Source organism: Myotis daubentonii, chromosome 2, assembly GCF_963259705.1.
Source record: "Myotis daubentonii chromosome 2, mMyoDau2.1, whole genome shotgun sequence".
Lineage (NCBI taxonomy): Eukaryota > Metazoa > Chordata > Mammalia > Chiroptera > Vespertilionidae > Myotis > Myotis daubentonii.
The window spans coordinates 68716483-68735765 of NC_081841.1; the positions used below are offsets into that span (position 1 = coordinate 68716483).

At 43.7% G+C, this 19283-nt stretch overlaps 1 protein-coding gene across 1 annotated transcript in view; it reads left to right on the plus strand.

Moving 5' to 3' along the window:
* The first annotated feature begins 7956 nt into the window (after positions 1–7956).
* KCNMB4 (potassium calcium-activated channel subfamily M regulatory beta subunit 4) overlaps positions 7957–19283 on the plus strand; it is a 60988-nt gene continuing 49661 nt past the window's right edge. Inside the window, exon 1 of the mRNA XM_059683629.1 lies at positions 7957–8799. Within this exon, the coding sequence (XP_059539612.1) occupies positions 8464–8799 (336 nt within the window). The 5' untranslated portion in view covers positions 7957–8463. The remainder of the gene's footprint in view (positions 8800–19283) is intronic.

Sequence of the window (19283 nt, forward strand, 5' to 3'; positions counted from 1 at the left end):
TATCAAACTATTTATTGTTAATGCTCAGACCAAAACCTCTTAGCTTATTGTTTTTTAACTTCCCTTTTACTATCTGTGTATGTGTGTATCTTCCATAAAAGTTCACTTCCATTAACATGAAAGACTGAATCAACAGGTGGTGAGAATTTAGGAAAACTAGCCAGCACTCCCACTACTATAAATTTACTAATAAGAAGTGGTTATCTGTGCTTTTTGCTTTCCTTTCTCAATTGCAAACATAAAGGCTTTATGCAAACAAATTTGAACTTTTAAAAATATTTTTAATCATTCTTTACTATTTCAAACAAAATACAAAGCCTTTTCAGAGCTTTCTTTCCTGCTTAACTTTGAACTAGGTCAGTGGTCGGCAAACTGCGGCTCACAAGCCACATGAGGCTCTTTGGCCTCTTGAGTGTGGCTCTTTCACAAATACCATGTGCGGGCACGCACGTACAGTGCGACTGAAACTTCATGGCCCATGCGCAGAAGTCGGTATTTTGTGGAAGAGCCACGCTCAAGGGGCCAAAGAGCCGAATGTGGCTCGCGAATCGCAGTTTGCTGACCACTGAGTCTAGGTGATATTTAAGATCATTTCCTCTTGCCCTAACCGGTTTGGATCAGTGGATAGCATTAGCCTGCGGACTGAAAGGTCCCAGGTTCGATTCCGGTCAAGAGCATGTACCTTGGTTGCGGTAGGGGGTGTGCAGGAGGCAGCTGATCGATGTTTCTCTCTCATCAATGTTTCTAACTCTCTATTCCTCTCCCTTTCTCTCTGTAAAAAATCAATAAAATATATATTTTTTTAAAAAAGATCACTTCCTCTTATGATTATAAATATCTAAAAATAGGGAGTGTTCTCAGTAATAATTATATACTCAATGTAATAAGTAAGGTTTATGGACAGGAATAATTTTTAAATAATTAGAAAAAATAGTAGCCACATAGAAAATTTATTGCAAATTTTAAATTCTGAGGCTAATAATAAATATTTAGCATTTACAATGAAGCATAGCATTAAAAAATCTTTATTGATTTTTTAAAGAGAGAGGAGGGGAAGAGAAGCAAACATCCATTGGCTGCTCCCTGCCTGCCCCCTACCAGGAAGCTAGGCTGCAACCTGGGCCTGTGGTCTTGGCCGGGAATTGAACCAGAAACTCTTTGGTGCACGAGATGATGCCCAACCAATTAGCCACAACCGGCCAGGGCAAGAAAGTTAATTTCTTGATATCAGTAAGCTGGAAATGATTTAGTACAATGTAAACATTTTTAAGTTAAGGCCAAATGTCGTTTTCTGTGACAATAACAAAATCTACAATTATATAAGTGGAATGCAAAGGATTAAAATTTGACTATAAGGTTTTCTTTGTTGGATCACTCATACTTTCGTTAGTCTACTTTTTAATTTTACCAGTTTTTTGTTTTGTTTTATTTGAGAGGAGGAGGGGAATGGGAGCGAAAGAGAGCCATCAATTTGCTGTTCCATTTACTTATGTATTCATTGATTGATTGTTGCGTGTGCCCTGACTGGGGATGGAAACCGGAACCTTGGCCTATGGAGATGATACTCTAACCCAGGGGTCCTCAAACTACGGCCCACGGGCCACATGCAAATACAAATATTGTATTTGTTCCCGTTTTGTTTTTTTACTTCAAAATAAGATATGTGCAGTGTGCATAGGAATTTGTTCATAGTTTTTTTTTTTAAACTGTAGTCTGGCCCTCCAACGGTCTGAGGGACAGTGAACTGGCCCCCTGTTTAAAAAGTTTGAGGACCCCTGATCTAACCAACTGAGCTACCCAGCCAGGGCTTCATTTATTCATTCTTATCTAAGTAGTCTAGTTGTAACCATCTAAAATCTATCCAGAATGTCAATTCTAATGAGAAAAGGTGGTGAAACAACATTAATTTTCTCCCTTATGTATTTTAGCTATTAAAGTGTACAGTAGCAGCTTGTTATTGAAAAACTTTATAATGTGCCAGTGTATAAACATTTTCCCAACATGTTCTAAATTCCCTTCTATTCCTAGGATACGAAAGCCCTCCTTATGATAATTCTTTTTAGAATCCTTTAATAAGGGTATATATACATATGAAATTGTATATTGCAACTTTAACATCAGTCACAGGTTTTTAAAAAAATTTTTACTTTTTTTATAGTTTCTCACACTTTATTTGTGCATGCACTGTCTTCATTAGTTTGCCACGTTTGACTACATTTTATGTTGTTTTTATTTTTTTTATTCTTTTTAAAAAATATATTTTATTGATTTTTTACAGAGAGGAAGGGAGAGGGATAGAGAGTTAGAAACATCGATGAGAGAGAAACATCCATCAGCTGCCTCCTGCACACCCCCTACTGGGTATATGCCAGGGGTGGGCAAACTTTTTGACTCGAGGGCCACAATGGGTTCTTAAACTGGACTGGAGGGCCGGAACAAAAGCATGGATGGAGTGTTTGTGTGAACTAATATAAATTCAAAGTAAACATCATTACATAAAAGGGTATGGTCTTTTTTTTTTTAGTTTAATTCATTTCAAAGGGGCCGGATCCGGCCCTTGGGCCGTAGTTTGCCCACGGCTGGATATGCCCACAACCAAGGTACATGCCCTTCACCAGAATCGAACCTGGGACCCTTGAGTCCGCAGGCCGACGCTCTATCCACTGAGCCAAACCGGTTAGGGCCATTTTATGTTGTTTTTAAACTTTTTATTTTATTGTTTAAAGTATTACAAATAGTAGTACATGTCCCCTTTTTTCGCCATTGACCTCCCCTCGCCGCCTCCCCTACCCTCCAGCACATGCCCTCACCCCCACCCCCAGTGTCTTGCGTCCATTGGTTATGCTTATTAAATTTTTTACTTTTGACTGAGATTTGAGAGAGAGAGAGAAAGGGAGAGAGAGGGAGAGACATCAACTTGCTGTCCCACTTATTTATGCATTCATCAGTTGACTCTTCTAAGTTGAACCTGCAACCCTGGTGTATTGGGATGACACTCCAACCAACTGAGCTACCCACCCAGGGCTTCAGAGGGCTTCTTGAATACTGCACATGAGAACAAATTATGAATAACAATGGCTTTAATGTTTGTTTAGACAGGTCTTTTTCTTTCAAAAAGGATTTCATCAAGGTGTGGCCATGATTTTCCTGAAAGCATTGCAGCACACTGTGATGTATATCAAATAAGTCAGTCTGGATTCAGCCCATAAAAGGAAGACAACTCCCACCAAGCTACAAACCGGGTCGATCTCAGTTCTCTTCCTTAAATGCTGCCAAAACTTAAGTGCAGGGAGAAACCAAGATGGCGACATAGGTAAACACTGTAAATTGCTGCGTCCCACAACAAATTCAAAAATACAACTAAAATACAAAACGGACATCATCCAGAACCACAGGAAGGCTGGCTGAGTGGAAATTCTACAACTAGCAAGAAACCAAGATGGCGGCATAGGTTAATGCCAGAGATTGCTGCCTCGAACAACCAATTCAAGGGTACACCTAAAAGATGGAACGGACATCATCCAGGTGGAAATTCTACAACTAGGAGGAAAGAGAATATCATACCCAGACTCAGAGGAGGCGCAGTGCTGAAGTGAAATACTCAGGTGCGGAGTGCGCGAGCAGAGCAGGCTGGCGGTGGAGGGCGTGGTTGTTGTTTTCAATCGGGAGGGAGTTTCAGACTCTGAGCACCAGATCTGGGTGAGTCTCTAGGGACCCAGACTCAAATGAGAGAAGCGGGACTGTCTGGCATCGGTCGGAACTCGAAGGCAGCTTTCTCTCTGAGGTTTGCAGTGGTTGCTGGGACTCTGTGAGGCAGAGCCCCTAGGGACGGAACTGAGAGCAGCCATAACTGCTCGCTCAGGCCCGCCCTGTAGATCCCCGGGAACCTGCCCCGCCCAAGCCCTGCGCAGAGCCATTTGCCGGATAGCCTCAGGCAAACGCTAGATTAGCACCGCCCTAGAGATCCAGCACAGAAGCTCTCCCACTGCAGACACAGCTGACTCTCATAGCCAGTTAGCCTGGAGGTCAAATCACCCCCAGTATTGCCGACCGACAACAATCAAGGCTTAACTACAACAAGACTGCGCACAAAGACCACTAGGAGGTGCACCAAGAAAAGATAAAAAAATGCAGAGACAAAGAAACAGGACGCAAATGTCAGAAATGGAAGATATAGAGCTCAAAACCACACTTTTAAGGTCTCTCAAGAACTGTCTAGAAGCTGCCGATAAACTTAGTAAGGCCCTCGAAAAGACTGGTGAGACCACCGATAAATGTAGTGAGATCCTCAAGAAATCTAATGAGACCCTCGATATTGTGATAAAGAACCAACTAGAAATTAAGCATACACTGACTGAAATAAAGAATATTGTACAGACACCCAACAGCAGACCAGAGGAGCGCAAGAATCAAGTCAAAGATTCGAAATGCGAAGAAGCAAAAAACACCCAACTGGAAAAGCAAAATGAAAAAAGAATCCGAAAATATGACGATAGTGTAAGGAGCCTCTGGGACAGCTTCAAGCGTACCAACATCAGAATTATAGGGGTGCCAGAAGATGAGAGGGAGCAAGATATTGAAAACCTATTTGAAGAAATAATGACGGAGGGCTTCCCCCACCTGGTGAAAGAAATAGACTTGCAGGTCCAGGAAGCGCAGAGAACCCCAAGCAAGGGGAATCCAGGGAGGATCACACCAAGACACATCATAATTAAAATGCCAAGAGCAAAAGACAAAGAGAAAATCCTAAAAGCAGCAAGAGAGAGAAACTCAGTTACCTAAAAGGGAATACCCATACGACTGCCAGCTGATTTCTCAACAGAGACTTTGCAGGCCAGAAGGGAGTGGCAAGAAATATTCAAAGTGATGAATACCAAGAACCTACAACCAAGGTTACTTTATCCAGCAAAGCTATCATTCAGAACTGAAGGTCAGATAAAGAGCTTCACAGATGGGGAAAAGCTAAAGGAGTTCATCACCACCAAATCAGTATTATATGAAATGCTGAAAGGTATCCTTTAAGAAGAGGAAGAAGAAGAAAAAGGTAGATACAAATTATGAACAACAAACATGCATCTATCAACAAGTGAATCTAAGAATCAAGTGAACAAATAATCTGGTGATCATAATAGAATCAGGGACATAGAAAGGGAATGGACTGACTATTCTTGGGGGGGGGGGGGGAAGGGGTGTGGGAGATGCGGGAAGAGACTGGACAAAAATCGTGCACCTATGGATGAGGACAGTGGGTGGGGAGTGAGGGCGGAGGGTGGGGCAGGAACTGGGAGGAGGGGAGTTATGGGGGGAAAAAAGAGGAACAAATGTAATAATCTGAACAATAAAGATTTCATTAAAAAAAAAGAAAAAAAAGTCAGTCTGCATCTGAGTATAACATTTTTAATCTTAATTTCAATTTGTGGAAAATTATGCAAAGAAAGGACGTGTGTGTGTGTGTGTGTGTGTGTGTGTGTGTGTGTGTGTGCTGCCTCTGCCCTCCACAAGAGCAGGTGCTTACTACTATTCTGACTTAGTCAATTGTGATCTGTTTTCAGAAACTGAGGGGGCTGACATATCCAATCTTCCTTGGAAATGTGGTAAGGCAGCCCCACCTCAAGAAAAAGAAGCTAATAGCAGCACAGTGTTGTATTAAGGGTAAAATAAACACTGACTTTATTTGGGAAGTCTTTTGATATGTGTGACTTTCCATAAGAAAGACATGATAATGAAAGGGCTCAGAGGGGAAGCCAACTAATTTAAAAGTAGGAAATAAAAGAAGGAAAGTAAATGTTTAAAGAACAGAAGGCTAGCTGGCAACAGTTTTTTCAAATACTTTAAGAATCATTAAAGGAAGGAAAGTGACTAAATGAAGAACTAAAAAAAAGGGGGGGATTTGAAAGCCCTTGAATATTTAAGGTTAAATTAAGACAGAAGTTTCTGATTTTTCTTTTCTAGACTGAGAAGACCATCTTGCTTCAGATTTGAGGCAGAGGGTTCATTCATTGAAAACTGAATCATGTTCATTAAATTATTTTTAGACACTCCATCCCTGTGTTTTCTGAGCACTAATAAGAGTTAATTCTGGCCGTAGCCGGTTTGGCTCAGTGGATAGAGCGTCGGCCTGAGGACTGAAAGGTCCCAGGTTCGATTCCGGTCAAGGGCATGAACCTTGGTTGTGGGCACATCCCCAGTAGGGAGTGTGCAGGAGGCAGCTGGTCGATGTCTCTCTCTCATCGATGTTTCTAATTCTCTATCCCTCTCTCTTCCTCTCTGTAAAAAATCAACAAAATATATATTAAAAAAAAGAGTTAATTCTGCCTCAAGGTTAAGTTGCTCAGCATACTCAGCTAGAGTAACTGGGTCTCACCCCGGCCCCATGTCTAGACTGGCTTTAGCCTTCCCGAAAAGGAAGATCATTACAACCTGCAGTAGGAAAGAGATCCAGACTGAAGAACTCTCTCAGGGTAAGCTATTTCAATGATTAAGCTCACCTTTCCTTCCAGGTACTGTACTAATCACTAACAAATTGTCTTTATGCCAACAGGAAGGAAGGAGAGTAACATAATCCCTAGGTTTAAAAATAAAAAAGAAATCTACTCTCTCAAAACTTGAAAGGTATAAAAGTAAAAAGTGTAAAAAGTGTCTTCCTGATTTGAAAAATTTCCAAACCCGCGTCTTAATTTATTCAGAAGAACTCTTGGGGTCTTCCTGTATTTAAACCTGCTTTGCCCCAGCTGAAAGGTCTTTAGTATCAGTTAAGTAACAACTGAAATCCAAGAAGAGAAGTCAAGAATTCCATCATTGACTGTTTTCGTATTCATCAGGAACATAACTGATTCAAGAGTGTATTCATTTGGGACTTGTAAATCAAGAAAAGGGTATGTTTACATATTTGGCAAAGAAGTGAAAGTTCTGATTGATTACCTAAAAAGGTCGAAGACGTTCTCGAGTTTGATATTATGATAGAATGTGGTTTGAAAAAATTAATCTTAACTCAAAAGAGAAGTCATGAATAGTGGCTGAAGGAAGAAGGCACGCGAAGGTGGGGGTGGCGGAGCAACCGGCAGAATTGAGTGAGCAGGGCGCAGCTCTGGGAACAGTACCTGTCCCAGAATGGGTCTGCCTTGCGCAGCGCCCCTGGGAAGCCCGTCTACAATCCCGGGCGGGCCCAGCGTGGCAGGACTCCTCGGAGGGAAACTGAACAGAAAGGATTCTGTTCTCGGGAGTCCCGGACGAGGGGACGGTGCTAACGGAGAAAGTAGTGTCTCCTTCCAGGGCTGCAAGCTTCTCCACCGCTTTCCTTCGCCCCCTACTCAGCCAGTCCCAGCCGCGGGGCAAATCGAGTTGGGGTCGACCACCTGCGAGAAACAAAGTTGCTGCGAAGTCACCCAGGATCCAGACAGCGAGGTTCCTTGGTCTTACCAGTCGCAGCCCCCCCCCCCCCCGCCCCCCAACGCGCGTTGTCTGCACAGCAAACCCCTCCTGACCCGGCCTCATTCACTCCCATATGCTGCCTTGCGGCCAGACCTATACCGCGCTCGCCGAAGGGGTAGAAGGGAGGGAGGAGGCCAGCGGCGGGGTCACGCCCCTGGCCTCGCCGCGTGCCCGCCAGGAGCGTGGGAACTGTGGCAGGGTTCCTCCCGGGCGCCCCAGCCCCGCTTCCAGCCGCCGGTTTCCCGGGAGCGCCGGCTGCTCAGTCTCCCTGCTGCTGACCAGTCCTCATATGGGTTCAAGATTCCCGCCGCTCTGCTGGCGCTACGCCTCCTCCTTCTCCTCCTTTTTTCTTTCTTTCTTTTTTTTTTAACTTTCACGCCAGTTAGGCTACATTGATCCTAAGCTCTCATCTCGGACGTCCCTCCAAGGGAACTGAACGAGGACCCAGTCACCAGCCGCTATCCCCCGCGCTCGCCGCCCCGGGCCCACGGGAGACGCCCCGAGCGGGGCGGGGCGGGAGGGCGGGGTCCGCGGAGGGAGCGGCTGGGCGGAGAAGCCTCCGGATCGGGGGTGCCCCCTCTGCTCACTCCGACCCCGCCGCTCCTGCCCCCGGGGCCGCTCGCCCGGCGAGTCGCGGAGCAGCGGCAGGCGAGCGATGAAGACGGGGAGACTCCGGGCGCGAGGAGGCGGGGCGGGGGAGGCCGGGAGAGCGCGCGGGCGGAGGCTGGCAGGGGGCGCTGGAGGCCGGAGCCTCCGGTGCGCTCCTCGCGCCCGAGGGTGCAGGAGGCTCTGAGCCGCGGCAGCAGCGCGAGCCTCCGGGGCACCGGCGGCGGCGGGGCTGCAAGTGGAGGCGCTGCCACCCCCGGGGGCGTCGCCGGCCTCGGCCCCTTTGTTCTCGCGCGCTCCCTCTCGCCGCCCACTCCCCTGCTGTCGCGCGGCGGCGGCGGCGGCTCCTCCCGCCCGAGGCGGTCGGGCTCGGCGCCGGGGGCCGGGGGCGGGGGGGAGCGCGCCAGCCGCCGGGAGTTGGGGGCGATGGCGAAGCTCCGGGTGGCTTACGAGTACACGGAAGCCGAGGACAAGAGCATCCGGCTCGGCTTGTTTCTCATCATCTCCGGCGTCGTGTCGCTCTTCATCTTCGGCTTCTGCTGGCTCAGTCCCGCGCTGCAGGATCTGCAAGCCACGGCGGCCAACTGCACGGTGCTGTCGGTGCAGCAGATCGGCGAGGTGTTCGAGTGCACCTTCACCTGTGGCGCCGACTGCAGGGGCACCGCTCAGTACCCCTGCGTCCAGGTCTACGTGAACAACTCCGAGTCCAACTCCAGGGCGCTGCTGCACAGCGACGAGCACCAGCTCCTGACCAACCCCAAGGTAAGGACCCCCGCGAAGGATGCCTCGCTGCCGCACAGGTCTTGGGGTTTGGGGAGCCTCCCCGGCGGACCCCGCGCGGGCTGGGTTCGGAGTGCGCGCGGGTGGCTGGGAGGAGACCAGGCTTCCGAGGCTGTGCTGAAACCTGCGGCAAGTACGTCGGGGAGCCCGGGCCGGTGCTTTAGGTGGGTTTGTGTGCGGCGACCCGCGGTGCCCTGGGGCTTTCTTGACGCACTTGTGTTGCCTGGTCTCAGATTTGGAGGCCTTGGCCCAGGTCGGGTCCGGCGCATACAGGATGGGCTTTGGAGAAATGTAAGGAGCGGAAACTTAACTTTTCCTCCGATCCGGGCCAGTCAGTGGGTAGCAGGGATCCACCTACTCCGGTCAAAGTCCGAGCTCCCACTGGCCACTGAAAGAACTCGCCTTGCAAGGCGGAGGAGGTATTTGAGCCCCTTGAAAGGTGTTAGAGGGCTCCTTGCCTTTTAACTCTAGACACACATTTTAACTTGGGGTCCACAGGTGAGCTTTTGAGGGTTGATAAATGATACAGAATCAAATGTGAAATTCTGCATAGGTCCTTTGGGTACAGAGGACTCCAAGTTTTCATGAAATAGATTCCCAAAAAGATCTAGAGCAGTGGTTCTCAACCTTCCTAATGCCGCAACCCTTTAATACAGTTCCTCATGTTGTGGTGACCCCCAACCATAAAATTATTTTTGTTGCTACTTCATAACTGTAATTTTGCTACTGTTATGAATCGTAATGTAAATATCTGATATGCAGGATGTATTTTCATTGTTACAAATTGAACATAATTAAAGCATAGTGATTAATCACAAAAACAATATGTAATTATATATGTGTTTTCCGATGGTCTTAGGCGACCCCTGTGAAAGGGTCGTTCGACCCCCAAAGGGGTCACGACCCACAGGTTGAGAACCGCTGATCTAGAGGGAGCCTAGTGATTCTGTGTCTAGGGACATTTGGAAGCCATTTGGAGAATGGTAAAATTCACTGAAAATAGAAAACCGTCGGTAAGTACACCAAATACTCCTTTCCTGGCCACTTTTTTCCTTCTTACAAGCAAAAAAGAGAAAACCTAGTTAGGACTGGAGGGATGGAGAGCAGAGAGAGGAAAACTCAAAAAACTGTTCCCAGTGGAGAAAAACTTATAAAAAGCTGTGTCCTCAGTCTGTGAACTAATTGAGCTTTGTAGTACACCTGCTTCTGCAAGAAGGATTTTCTTTCTTCTTCTTCTTCTCTTGGTCTCTTTAAATATTCTTGTTGCTTAACTATCAAAGTGAAGATGGGTGTCTTCTTTTAAAGTTACTGACATTTTCCCTCTACGAGGGCAGTGCTTGAAGATCAAGGAGGAAACTAGTCCAAAAGGGAGTAAATCTTGTGTACACAGGAAAACTTTGTTAAATGTGACAAGATACAATTCTATCCATCCAAAAGAAGAAAAAGCATATATCAATGTTTTTTAAGTATTTAACATAAGCTTATGATTTCTCTGGGGCAAAACCCCTGGTCTTGTTTTCTAAACAGTAAATTCTTGAATTTGGGACATTTTTACATAGGAGTACCTTTTTTAAAAAAAATACCACTCCTCTTAAAAAAGATGGCCCTGCTGACAAATGTATATTCATTAACCTTAAAAATGAAGAGGACATATAAACAAACATGGACATACAGAATTTAGATAAGAGCATAGTGTTCAAAGTCTTGAAGAAGCAATGTTTCAAAGACAAATGTAAGTTAATCTGCTTAATGCTAAGGAATTTCAAAAGAAATATCAGGGTTTTAGAAACCTCACCTTTTAAAAAAAGATTTAACCATTAATATAAAAGAAAGTTGCCAAGCGGTAATAGTGATTTAGAAATTATATCGTAGTGTATCATTTAGGAGGTGTTGTTAAAATTGATGAAACATTGCTAATTGGTTTAAGATAGTGGTTCAGTCACTAATAAAATACATGCACATAAATGAGCAAATGGCTAATATTTAATCAAGACATTGAAAAGTTAGAATTTACTTCAAAAAGGCTGCTTCCCAATTTCCATGCAATTTTGAAGCATCTGGCAGAAAAAGTAAATTGGGATCATTAAGGCATAGATTTTAAAATCATCTGGAAGTAGTCATAATGCTTTATGTAATACTACAATTTCCCCTATCTTTTTTTGTTACAAATAATCTATTTTCTTCCAGTGCTAGTTCAGATCCTAGCAACAACCATTGTTTTGAAGAAGTATCTGAACAAAATAACATGGTATAAAGTTATTCAAGAAATGACAGAACTCGAGGACCATCTATTTCTATTACAGAAAATAATGAACAACATCCCAGTTAATTTAGTTGAAGTTTCCTTAGCCAAATCAGTGTATATCTATCCAAATTATGACTGCTTTGTAGCATTTATAGAACATACGTTCTTTTATTCTCATCTTTCTATTTTGGGGCAATTAAATGCTCAGTTTGGAAATTCTCATAAGCAGTTAGTAATGGAAAAATTCAATGTAACTGAAATATTGTGGGAGAGTTATAAGCAGAATGTTTCCACAGTGCCCTTGTTATCAGGCAAGACCCATTGCTCATTGCCCTTGCATTTTGGCTGCCTACATCACTGTTTTTGCCTCACCTTACCACTTTATTGAAGGCCTCGTTCCCACCCACTCCCTTTGTCTGCAATGTCTGGGTTCCCTACAGTGCCATGAATCCTACTCACCCCACATTCTCGTCTTCATGATCCACTACCACAAGAAATCATGTAGGAAATCACTTCTTAGAAAAAAAGAGAACAAGGACTGTCCCCTTCCTTTCAATTTGTTGTCTTAATTACAGTAAAAGTCAGGGAAAGAGAAAAATATTGCAAATATATAACTTCTTAAGCCATAGAGTACTAAAGAAGATGGTATGAATAAATTTGACTTTTGACTAACAATTTATTTAAAATATCTTCAAGTCTTGTTCAACTTGTTTATGTTTTGAATCATATTCTTATTATCTAAAGTGATCACTGTATCCAGTCATGTAATACAGTATTAAAGTCAACTAATTATATACAGGGCAATATCTGATCTGAGAGAGTTAATTCTATTATTACTAATTGCTACTATTCCACCACTGCATTACTTCTTTGTGACTTGTGTGTGCCAAAGATTTTGATTCTCAACTATAGCTGCACATTAGAATCACTGGGGAAACTTTAAAAAAACTCTCACTGGGTCCAGCCCTCAGAGATTCAGACTTGGTCTTGGAAGGGCCTGGGCATGAATGTTTATTAAACAGTTCTGGAAGTGATTTTAATGTGTAGACAGCGTCAAAGCCACTGGCTTATAAAATGTACTCCTCTATTTTGCAAGAAAAGTAAAATAAGAACCAAAAGGATTCATCATGATTAATGATTGTGTTTTTAGGTCAAAAGATATTACCGGTGCTACTGAATGAATGGAGAGAGCTGGTATAAAAGGAGGGACTCAAGGAAATTCTGAAGGACAAGAGAGTCATTTAAAATTATAGTTGACCCTTGAACTACATGGGTTTGAAATTCATGGGTCCACTTATACATGGATTTTTTCAGTAATACAGTAAATGTATTTTTCTTCATTATGATTTTTCTTAATAACATTTTCTTTTCTCTAGCTTACTCTCTTGCAAGAATACAGTATATAATACATATAACATACAATAACATAAACAGTATCTGTTAATCAACTGTTGATGTTACTGCTAAGACTTCTGGTCTTCTGTAGACTATTAGTAAAATTTGGGGGGAGTCAAATATTGTATATGAATTTTCAACTGTGTGGAATGTTGGTGTCCCTAACCCCATGTTGTTCAAGGATCAATTGTAGTGTGGAAATTTAAAATGATAATTTTAAATTGGTTAAATATAAATGAAATAAACTTTGGCAATTCCAGACGTTTGCTTTTGCATCAACATATACATTGGGTGGCAAAGAAATGATGAATTTTTAAAACCGGCCTCCTATATGTAGAACAAGAGAAAGTGGGTGATTAGAAGCTATGTTTCATTTTTGCTTTTGAGTTTTTTTCTCTCTCTGATATGATATAAACATCTAGAGAAGAAAGGTTAGGGGTAAAGCTTTATGGAAAATAAAACATCTGCCACAATTTTGAGAATGAATGGAATTTTCATCTTGGGAGGAAAGGTGGCAAGGTATGAAGGAGAACATCAGGAAGAGAAAATGCCAGGAGTACAGCTGTGGAGCTCTTCCAGGATAGGGTATTTTGGGGGATCAGCAGATAGACTGGTATGGCTGGAACTGAGGCTACAAAGAGCAGAGTTTTGGGGGTAAGGCAGGAGAGTATATTGGGATCAGTAGTGAAGAAGACCTTGAGAGCCAGGATGGTCAGACATGGGGAAATCATGGTAGAAAGAATAATATTCCCCCCCTCTCCCTGCCCAAGATGTCTACATCCTAATCCCCAGAACCTGTGAATATCTTATATTACATTAGAATCCCAGTGCATGGATTTGTGCACTGGTGGGGTCCCTCGGCCTGGCAATCTGGGACCCCTTGGGGGATGTTGGACTGCTGGTTTCAGCCCGATCCCCACAGGCCAGGCCAAGAAACCCCACTGGTGCACAACTCTGTGCACTGGGCCTCTAGTATGCATATAAAATCTTTGGTTAAGCTCTTCCTGCCCTCCCCCTCCCCCAGTCCCTCTGAGATTCATTAGTCTGTTCCATGTTTCCATGCCTGTGGGTTAAGCATCTGCCCCCTGGTGGTCAGTGCGTGTCATAGCTGCTGGTCAAATGGTCAAACGTTCGCTTACACCAGTGGTTCTCAACCTTCCTAATACCGCGACCCTTTAATACAGTTCCTCATGTTGTGGTGACCCCCAATTTCACTGTTACAAATTGAACATAATTAAAGCATAGTGATTAATCAAAAAAATATGTAATTATATATGTGTTTTCCGATGGTCTTAGGCGACCCCTGTGGAAGGGTCGTTTGACCCCCAAAGGGGTCGTGACCCACAGGTTGAGAACCGCTGGCTTAGGCTTTTATATATATAGACTAGTGACCCAGTGCATGAAATTCATGCACATTAAAAGGGGATTAATTAGAGGAAATATTTTAATATTGCTGTATGCCTTTTCTCTATAATAGAAGTGTCAAGAGATGAAAGAAAATTATTAAAATGTATATGAAAATCTTCCTCCTGTCAGAGTCTAGGGCACGCCACAGGAACAAGAGTCAAGTCCCTGCCCACCATGTGCTCCTTGAAATCGGGTGAGACCCAGACCCGGCCGACCCCACCCCCATTGGGCTAGATCCAGACCCGGCCAGCCCCACTCCCACCAAGCCCCACTGGGTGGAGGGTGCAGCTTCAGGTCACCTGGCCCGGCACCAGGGCAGGGGGTGTGGCCTGAGGTTCCCTGTCAAGCCCTGCCAGGCAGAGGGCGCAGCCTGAGGTCCCCTGCCAAGCCCTGCCAGGTGGGGGATGTGGTCTGAGGTCCCCTGTCCAGCCCCACCAGGTGGGGGGCACAGCCTCAGGTCCTCTGTCTCGGCCCAGCACCACGCAGCCTCAGATCCCTCCTGATTGCTCATTAAGGCTCATTATAGGAACTCAGTCTCTGCTGTGGGTGCAGCCATCTTGTGTCACGGAATCCCCGCCTCCACTGTGGGCACAGCCATCTTGACCGTTATGGCGTGATGGTCAATTTGCACATTCCCTCTTTATTTGATAAGATGGAAAAGGGATTAATGTTGCAGGTGGAGTTAAGGTTGCTAATCAGTTGACATTAAATTAAGATTATCCTGGTGGGCCCAGTATAATCACAAAGGTTCCTTAAATGTTCAAGAAAAGAGACATGCAATTTGAGAAGGACTCACCCAGCCATTGCTAGTTTTGAGTACAGAAGGGGGCCACGAGCCAGGAATGCAGGCAGCCTTCTTTTCTCAGGAAGTGGTGGTGGTGATGGTGGTGGGGAGAGGCAAGGATATGGATTCTCCCTGGAGTCCCCAGAAAAGAATGCAGTCCAGCTGCTGTTGATTTTAGCTCAGTGAGATCCACTTCTGAATTCTGACCTCCAGAATTGTAACATAACAAATCTGTATTGTTTTAAGACGCTAAATTTGTTACAGCAGCAATAAGAAATGAATAGAGAGGCCAAGAAAGATTTAGAGTAAGTAATATGATTAGATATTTAAAGACTTGGTCAGAACATATTAATAATCCATCTATATATGGCTCTTTAGAAACAATCTAATTTGCAGGCTGTTGGGATCTTCCTGTCCAAGATTACTTACCACGATCCCTCTCTGACCTCCATTTGTGGATGTCATTTATGAAGGTCTCAATTAGTTGTAACATCCCCTCAAATTATGTGTTTAAAACACTAACTAGACACTTTTTACTTTTGCAAAAGAGATTTGTGATGTTGGGGAAAAAATGCATTTATTTTATCATAAGCTTGCCTCAGTGTTATAAAACTTTTTAAAGTCATTGATACATTTTGTATAATTAAAATGGTTTTGGCACTTATTTATGAAAGAAGATGTCAAGTTTTATTTACCTTGGGTTTAAAATTTTTTTTCAGTCCTTAGCAGAATTTCATATTCAGTTGTGTTTCTAAATAAACAGTACATTTATATATTTCATTTACTATAATCAGTCAGTAAAATACTGAACAGAATGGTTTTTAATATTACATGTTTCTAATTATTTCTCATGCTGAGACTTAGGATTCTCTAGCACACAAATCAATGTGTAAAAATTTGTGCTTTTTGAGTGGTAGTAATATCCTCTTCTTTTCTTTTAAGAGGTAATCAACCACAGACCTTGTATGCATATATGTATAACCCATGGGCACAGACAATAGGGTGTTGAAGGCCTGGAGTAGGGGATGGGGGTGAGTTGGAGGGGGTCAATGGTGGAAAAATGAGGACATCTGTAATACTTTCAACAATAAAGATTTCAAAAAATTAATAAAGAAATAAACCTAAAAATAATAACCACTGTTATTAATTTAAAACCATGTGTTTATTAAATTATTTAATTTGTGACCATATTTGTAAATAAACTAATTCAAATAAATTCATTTATGTAATTGCTTTGTTGAGTAGCAGAATATAGTAGGTTGGGCCACTAGAAGGCCTTTGCATAGTGATGCACATGTGAAGGATTATCCACTCATTTAATTCTTCTAAACCGTTCATCTGTCTAACTGATGCAGTGGACCAAATGGACACTTGACTAGTTATAATGTAACTATATTATAGCAGCATATATTGAGAAAATTAAATCCTAAATCCTAGAAGTTTAATCCAACTTTTCTTTTGTAATGAATATCCTATATAATAAAGAGGTAATATGCAAATTAACCCTCACACCCTCATAAGGTGGCTGCCTAGGAGGCAGAGCTTTTGACTCTGACTGGCATAGAAACCAACCAATCAGAACCTAATCTGGGTGAACTGCGAAGGCAGAACCTAAGGTGGGGTCTGAGGAGGGGTTTTAAGGGCAACAGCTATTTGGTTGTAAGGTGTAAGAAAGTGGTTCAATTTTTTAATGACCGGTTTGGCAGTATAGTGCATATGGCTGGCTATCAGTCCAGATATAAGGATTGTGTACTTTTGTCTGCCAAGAGCATCTCCTCCTGCTGAAAAAGGCTCCCCCCGACCCCATTTAAGCAATCCTATCCTATGTAATCTAGCTGTACTAATAAAAGGGCAACATGCTAATTAGACTGGGTCAACCAGCCACCTTCTGGATGTCCGACTTCCTTCCAGATAAAGCCATGGTGCTGGGGGCCAAGACAGAGGCAGTTGGGGCGATCAGGCCGGTAGGGGAGCGCAGTTGGGGGCAAGATCTGGCTGGCAGGGGGTTAGGGGCAATCAAGCCAGCAGGGGAGGGCAGTTGGGGGCGAGATCAGGCTGGCAGGGGAGGACAGTTAGGGGTGATCAGGCAGGCAGAGGCAGGTAGGGGCGATCAGGCCGGCAGGGGAGAGCAGTTAGGGGTGATCAGGCAGGCAGGCAAAGGAGTTAGGGATGATGAGGCAGAGGGGTTAGGGGCAATCAGGCAGGCAGAGGCAGTTGGGGGCTATCAGGCAGGCAGGCAGGTGAGCGGTTAGGAGTCAGTGGTTCCAGATTGCGAGAGGGATATCCGACTGTCGGGTTAGGCCTGATCTTACAGGGGGCCTAAACTGGGAGTCGGACATCCCCCAAGGGATCCCTGATTGGAGAGAGTGCAGGCTGGGCTGAGGGAACCCCCACCCTGTGCACAAATTTTGTGCACCAGGCCACTAGTCTATAATAATAAAAGTATAATATGCAAATTGCCCGAATGTCCGAACAGCAGAACAACTGTCCAGATGACCTCCCTGGACAGTTGTTCTGCTGTTTGGAACAACTGGCACTGCGGAGGCTGAGGCAGCCGGGGCTGTGAAGGCCTACTCTTACACGAATTTCATGCATTGGGCCTCTAATGTTTATATAATTGTTTATATCAGGACAACATTATTTTAAAATAGTTATTGAGAACAGAAAAACAGACAATAATAGTGCTTAGTGAAAGCTAAATATTTGATTCAATCATAATTACCTTATGTTTTCTCTATTTCAAGGATAAAAATGTCAACCAAATTCATCTTTATCTCTCCAAAACCTGCTTCTATTCTGTAATCTCTTGTTTCTATCAATGAGACTACGATTCACTGATATTAATACTTTTTAAAAATGTCACTGTCACTGTCCTAATCAAGGCCATTATTGTTTGCTTTATTACTATATCTTTTCCCTGATCTCCTGCTGGGACTGACCAGCAGTCCCTGAGCGACAGATGAATGATTACTCTAACACATGTTTGTGTGAAAGATAGGGCTAAGGAACTGCTTGGCTATCGGAACCAAACAGCCCCATTCACTTGCCTTCTTAGGCTTTTATTGTAGCAACAGCTTGAACTAAAATTAACCTCTAGATATTATCAACAGGGTAAGTATCCTTGAGATAGCACATGCTTCTACAAGGTTGTGTCTAAAGACTAAACCTTGAGATTATAGTAAAACACCTGGCGGCTTGGACTTCTTTGGAAAAGTCAAGGCAGGGGCTGCTGCCTTTGACAAAGTCCCCCCAAAGGCTCCTGACCTTTCAGAGAATCAATCCTCCCTACAGACTTTCCAACCAAGTCCTGTGCTTCCCCACATCTCCCCCTTTTTGTTATGCTGGCTGCAGAAGACAAAGGGAGGCTTCAAACTTTCTGCTTTGGAATGTTGGGGTCTGCAAAGCGTGTTCACTGCTGGAGTTCTGATTTTGTAGACTAAGAAAAACAAAGAGAATTACAATAACAACAATGGGTCCGATCAAATACCAATTGATTCTAGGAAACCATGTGGTGGGGTCTATCCACTCCGAATGCCTCTTGACCGTATTCCAAGCAGTAGTCTGTTTTTCATGTTCGTTGACAGCAAGTAAGGACTCTCTAATTTGCCTTTGCAACATGTTTACTTCTTCAGTAAGGTTATCATGAAAGACTCCCCATAGATGCTTTTTAACATCAATCCACTGCTGGTGACTATTGTTCCATTTTAAAGGGGTGACATATATGTGCTTATTCTCCTAATCGCAAGTAAGCACTTGCCTGTATGCCATGGCGTCCTGTCTTTACCCCAGATATTCAATGGCTGCCTCTATTGCCTGTAGTCTAGCTAATATTTTTTTTATTTATGTACTGTTGTATAGTGAATTCCCTAGTTACTTTATAGGCCATATTGTCTACAGTGTGGCAGTCTGCACAGACTCAGAAAGGACCACCGCAACAATGCTGGTGATAACAACAGCCTAGATGATGGCTGCAATGAGCATTCCCAAAAATCTTTTGGGCCACAATTGGCTCAGTGCTCTTTCTAAGACTTTAGTAGCTGATGAGCCTTGCCATTTCCTGGTGAGATTAACAGGTATTAGGATTTCTGCTTGTCTCCTAAGTACCATAATAGTGTTGATGTTCAATGAAGTAATATTCTGGGTGGTAATACAGGATGCAAAATAAGCTCCTTCTCTAACCTGTACTAGAAAAGGTGAACTATGGTTTACTAGTAGATTGGGGCCCGTAACAAAGACATAGGGTTGAGTGGTATAAATCAGGCCATTGTCAGTAAGATTATTAGTAAAAGTTATACTATAGTGACTGGAGGGGTTCTGGTAGTCACCATGCCATGCCATGATAGAGTTTAATCCAATGAGCTGGAATCCACAGTGGCCCTGTGGGGTAGAAACACACGCATAGCCTCTCCCCCATGTTAATAATTCATTGGGTCCCATCCAGTTATTAGTGTCCACGTCTCGCCACAAGACCTGTGGTGTCTGAGCTGGTCCTAAAGAAGTAAAGTGATGCCCTATGGGGGATAAAAAGCGATCATTCAAATTAAAAAAATTAAGGGTAAAGAGTGCTTTGGATAGCATCATAGCTGGGTCCTTTAGTCCCATATTCTCCCTTTTTTGTTTTACTAGCATGCTCTT